General features: G+C 49.7%; 1 protein-coding gene across 1 annotated transcript in view; it reads left to right on the forward strand.

The window, feature by feature from the left end:
• LOC310776990 (uncharacterized protein) overlaps positions 1 to 6,000 on the forward strand; it is a 32,023-nt gene that overhangs the window by 23,567 nt on the left and 2,456 nt on the right. The window contains exons 6-8 of the mRNA XM_083637220.1: positions 28 to 139; positions 2,106 to 2,310; positions 5,968 to 6,000. The exon at positions 5,968 to 6,000 is cut by the window's right edge and continues 288 nt beyond it. Coding sequence (XP_083493346.1) covers positions 28 to 139; positions 2,106 to 2,310; positions 5,968 to 6,000 — 350 coding nt within the window. The remainder of the gene's footprint in view (positions 1 to 27; positions 140 to 2,105; positions 2,311 to 5,967) is intronic.

Here is a 6,000-nt window from a genome sequence, read left to right on the forward strand (position 1 = left end):
GACCGTGAACTTTGACCCTTTCATTAGCTGGTCCAGAGTATGGAGATGCTGAAGATACTGGGCGTGAGCAGAGTGGTCGTCTATAAGACCAGCTGCAGCCCAGACACACAGCGGCTACTGGACTACTACACACACACAGGTGGAGTATGGCCAGAGTTTTCATTCATTCACTACGACCATGGCTTTCATGATGATTGCAGCACTGCCGAGTACCTCCAGCGGATATGAAAAGTCGACACTACACTTCCGATTTTCCACATTTGGTTGCCTTGATGCCTGAAAGGAAACCCATTAAATCAGACCTACTTTCATTTGACTATAGTAACCAGCAAAATGAAGCTCAAAACAACAGCTTATGCCTACCCCACACTACAGGATTTTCAAATCCTTGAAGATTATAAAAATCTTGAGAGCCCACACACTACAGGACAGAGAGAGACGATTTTTTAACATTTCAATCTTGGGACACACACACAATCGCGTCTGTTCAAACGCAACCCCACACACTAGAAGATTATGCCGAAGATTCACCTTGGAAGCAGGGCTCGACGTTAACTTTTAAAATGCCTATTCAGTGTGCGCACCGGGTGTAGTAGTAGTAATAATGATAATAATAATAATAATAATAATACATTTGTGTCATTTCGTTTTCTAAACAAATCTTATTTTTTGTTTTTATAATGCATTTGCACTGAAAGGATTTGTTTAACTAATATTTGCGCGGACAGCCGCGTCCATTCGGGGTGTAGGCCTACTACGGCCAGGCGAAAACCGTCTGTCTGCTGATTTGACTCACTTTTCCGTGCGGACACTCGCCGATGCGGGAAGCATATGAGACCTAAGCGCTTGTTGTAGGCTACATGCTTTGCAGTATAGCATTCGTTTTCCGTCCCGTTCAAAGACGCACGGGTATTTCACCTCGATGACAATTTCCTCGTTCTTTGTTTCCGTGCGGGGCTGCGGGCGGACGCGGACCAGATTATTTTGCGAAAAACTGTCATGGAAACGCAGCTACTGCTGGCTCTCTGCTCAAGATGCAATCGCCTGTCGGGTTGTAAATATCTAACATATTAGATATGCCCGATTCACAATCGGGAAGAGGCAGTCTTCCCGATTGTGAATCTTTGAACCCCACACACTACAGGATCATTTGGGAAGATTATCTGGCCGACGCGCCTCAAATCGGGAGCACCCCCGAGAAAATCGGGAGGGGGGAATCTTGGCCATAATCTTGCAAATTATCCTGTAGTGTGGGGTAGGCATAAGGCAAATTTGCATAGCAGATTCATATGGAGGAATGGATCAAAAGAAAAGAGTGTTACAAGGTCAAATAAAAGCTCCAAAGGTCACAGTGCAAAAATCATTAGAATATTTTTTTTTACTTTGTGAGTGAATTCATATGCAGTGAATTCATTCTGTAATTCTGATAGCAGTGCAGCGAGTGAGGTTTGAACTGAGGTAAGATAGCCAAGAGAAAATATTATGTGACTTAGATTTGTCCAAAGTAGATTTAGGAAAAAGAGGGAATTGAATAAGTAAATCGGTATAAAACACACTTACAGAGTCCATTCACAATAGCGCCAATTGTTATGCTTCATATAGTTTCACTCCCAAAGTAAAAATATGTTAATAAATTGCACTGTGACCTTTTGGATGTTATATTTGACCTTGTAACACTCTGCTCTCTTCCTTTGATCCATTTGATGTAAAGCACTTTGAATTGCCTCTGTGTCCAAAATGTGATATGCAAATAAAGTTGCCTTGCTAAGTGTTTTTACCGGTTTATATGAAATCCTCTCTTTTTCCTAAATCTACTTTGGCCCTCAGTTTAAACAGATCTAAGTCACAGAAGACTTTCTCTTGGTTATCTTACCTCAGTTCAAACCTCACTGCTGCAGTCGGATCACTGCTAAATTGCAGATGTGATGATTAGAAATGTGGTTGAAAGCCTCTGCCTGACTCTGGGTCCATCTCTCAGAACCTCATTGCCTCAAAGCATTCTCATTTTATGAATAAAAATACCTTATTTAAAACTCCGTGAACTAAAACTCCTCCGTTGCTTGAAAAAATATACCAATCTAATGATTTGACTGTCTCCCTCCCAGGTTTTATGGAGGTGATTCCCTGGTCCAACCTGTCCAAGCTTGTGAATGTGTCTCCGGGCTGGATGCCTCAATACAGTCCTGGTGACCTCCACTACTACGGCCAGATCCCTGCTCTCAACGACTGTCTGTACAGATACATGTACCAGACCAAATACCTGGCCATGCACGACATAGACGAGCTCATTCTGCCACAGGAAGTGGAGAGGTAGTGTTCTCTCTCCTGGAGACCCTAACCCTAACCCTGGAGACCCTAACCCTAAGCGAGCGTGCGTGTGTGTGTGTGTGTGCGTGCGTGTGTGTTTGCGTGCGTGTGTGTGTGTGCGTGCATGCGTGTGTGTGTGTGTGCGTGTGTGCGTGCATGCATCAGCGTGTGTGTGTGCGTGCGTGTGTGTGTGTGTGTGTGTGTGCGTGCATATCTGTGTGTGTGTGCATGCGTGTGTGTGTGTCTGCGTGCATACGTGTGTGTGGGTGCATGCGTGTGTGTGTGTGTGTGTGTGTGTGTGTGTGTGTGTGTGTGTGTGTGCGTGTGCGTGTGTGCGTCGGGCCCGGCGCCACGAGGGGGCGCCAGGGGCTTTGCACCCTCAGTTCAATTTTCTGCCCCCTCACTTAATTATTATTTTTTTTTTTTTAGAATAGTTCATCTATAAAGGCCAGTTAGGCAATGTTTGTACCTGACATGTTTCGGCTGCTGCTTCTGCAGTCTTCATCAAATTTGATCAGTTTAAGTTGATGTAGGCTACCCCCTATAAACATAGCTCTGTTGTTTCAGAATTGGCAGGGAAGCGCTATTTGCTGTGCTTTGGTTGTCACAAGGTGTCAGAGATGTAGCTATTTATTAAATTTGAACCTCACTGCATGTTGTAGTGATCATGACGTGATTAAAGTAAAGTAAGTAAGTAAAAGTTTATTTCTAAAGCACCCCTCCCAGCACGAGTGCACAGAGTGCTGTACAAAATATGTCAGTCAAAACATTTAGGCCTATATGGCACTAGGGCATAATAGTGTAACGGGTTGGGTTTGTGTGCTACTGTGGTGTGTTGTACTGTTCTGTGCATGGGGGTTAACTGTGGGTTTGACGTGTCTGTGGGGATTTGCGGAGAGTCTGTGAAGGCGACATGTGGCCAGTGGGTGGGGTGAGAGGGGGGTTCACCTGTGATTGGCTGGGGGGAGGGGAGCTGTGAGAGCGGGGGACAGCTCGGAGAGTTGGTGTGTGGAGCCTGAGGGAGACGGCTGTGTTTGGGGAGAGCGGAGAGCTAGGAGGGAGCTAGCGTGGTTTTGGTGTGTGTTGTGGGGTTGTTTTGGCGTGGGCTACGGCTGACAGTAGCCCTGGAAACTGTGTGTTAACAGAATAAAGTGCGGTGACTAGATCCTGACTCTCGCCTCGTTCCTGACAATGCTACAGTGGTGTCAGAAGAAAAACTAAGACTGGAAGACTCGAGCGCGACCTGGCGTTAGCTGTTAGCTGTTTGTGTGCTAGCTGCTACAAGGACCACGTGGAATGGTGCGCGAGGAACGCCTGTCGGTGGACGGGGGGGAAAAGGAGCTGCCGACCCCGGAGTTTGGCTCGGTGCTTGCTAGCATGGAGGGCCGCCTGAAGCAGGAGCTCAGCGCGGTACTTGCCGGCGTGGAGGCCCGCTTGATGCAGGAGATCAGACGGCTGTTGGAGGCGACGCCTGCCTGGGCAGAGGGGCTTATGGAGCTACTACGGGAAGTCGCGCAGCGCGGAGAGAAGCAAAGAGTGTGTTGGACCTGTGGAGAACCGGGCCACGTGGCGAGGTGGTGCCGCAGCGGTTCCGGGGGACAGACGGGGTACGCGGAGCAACGATACTGGGGACGGCCAGGTGTCTGCTGGTCGTGCGGAGCCTTCGGGCATCTCGCCAGGGGGTGTCAGGAGGCTGCCGGGGAGCAGAAGACGGCGGAAGAGGAGAGACGTGCAGGCGGCTGGCAGGTGAGACTCTGCTGGTCGTGTAAGAGGCCTGGACATTTGGCCAGAGACTGCACTGAGACAGTGGAGGTCAGGGAAGAGACACGGGTTGGGGAGAGTGTGGAAAGCCGGGGGGAAGAGAACGTTGTGAGGATCGGGAGAGCGAGGCTCATATTTCCAGGTGAGCAGGTGTCGCTACTAACGCCGGAGGGACCGGCACAGCCGAGCTGCGCTACGCCCCCCACGGTTGCTGTACGGGAAGCCGATGTGGTGGTCGCGGCCGTTTGTGTTCTCCCTGCTGTCCTGGGCACGCCGCCCCCTGGGGGAGGGGGACGGGAGGACGGGCGAGTGCGAGAGGCGGAGGAAGAGGAGTACTGTTCAGATGAAGAGGAGTTCTGTTCAGATGTGGACCTGGAGGACGACAACATGACCATCATGGATGTCGACGCGGATGAGTGGCAATACAGGCAGGCGGAGGACGCGGATATCGGTCCCGCGTATACGTGGGTGGTGGCCGGACGCCGGCCCCCTGTGGAGGAGATTCACAGGTGTTCCGGTGTCACAAAGGAACTGTGGGAGATGTTTACCGACCTGCATCTGGATGAAGACGGAGTGTTGGGGAGGGGGGAACAGGGGAAGAGAGGGTTCCGGGCGGTGGTACCCAGCTACCTGCAGGAGTTGGTATTACGGTGGGCACACAGGGGCCCGGGACCCGGTCATCAGGGGACTGAGGAGGCGGTCCGCGGTGTTCGGGCACGGTTCTATTGGAACCAGTACGAGGGGGATGTGCGGAACTACTGCAGTGCGTGTGATGACTGTGGGACACAGGGGGGGGTTGAGGAGAGTCACCCGGCGGAGGAGTGACCCCACTGGGGGGGGAGAGGGACTAGTGTGCTTCTGGTGGGCCAGAAGCTTTGAGGTGAGGGGGAAGTGTAACGGGTTGGGTTTGTGTGCTACTGTGGTGTGTTGTACTGTTCTGTGCATGGGGGTTAACTGTGGGTTTGACGTGTCTGTGGGGATTTGCGGAGAGTCTGTGAAGGCGACATGTGGCCAGTGGGTGGGGTGAGAGGGGGGTTCACCTGTGATTGGCTGGGGGGAGGGGAGCTGTGAGAGCGGGGGACAGCTCGGAGAGTTGGTGTGTGGAGCCTGAGGGAGACGGCTGTGTTTGGGGAGAGCGGAGAGCTAGGAGGGAGCTAGCGTGGTTTTGGTGTGTGTTGTGGGGTTGTTTTGGCGTGGGCTACGGCTGACAGTAGCCCTGGAAACTTTGTGTTAACAGAATAAAGTGCGGTGACTAGATCCTGACTCTCGCCTCGTTCCTGACAATGCTACAATAGGAACATAGCATAACATAACAGCAAACACACACACACACACACACACACACACACACACACACACACACACACACACACACACACACACACACACACACAGAGAGAGAGAGAAATCAGCTGCACCCAAGCACACAGCATGCCATGAGCAGAAAGATGGAGACAACGCATCTGATCACTTTATTTCTTTAATTTAATTAACCTGAGACTGACTGGCTATTATTTTGTTGATTTTTTGTTGATTTTTGCAGCTATTGTTTATTCTATGACTTTTCATATAGACATATATGTTCAGAGTGCTCCAGACAGGTCCCGCATTTCACGTTATGCAAAGCTCAGCTCTATTAATGCCTTAATCTGCTGCTGTGAAATAAATGTTTTATTTGATTTTTAATAGTAGTCTTTCTTGTGTTGTTATTGCGCTTTTCAGAGGTTATTATGGTTAAAAAGTCCAGAAATAGGCGGGTATATAGCCTAACTATGTTTTACGATATAAAAATATCATATAAAAATAAGTGCGTGCGTGCACGAGAAAGATTGAAATGGCATTGAGATTGACTGATTGCACAGATTGCATTAATAAGCAAACAAACCATTGTGTCACCAGCTGGAGGGAGCTGCTGCCTCTGCTGGAGCAGAA

The sequence above is a fragment of the Poromitra crassiceps genome, assembly GCF_964638095.1.
Source record: "Poromitra crassiceps genome assembly, chromosome: 5".
Classification (NCBI taxonomy): domain Eukaryota; kingdom Metazoa; phylum Chordata; class Actinopteri; order Beryciformes; family Melamphaidae; genus Poromitra; species Poromitra crassiceps.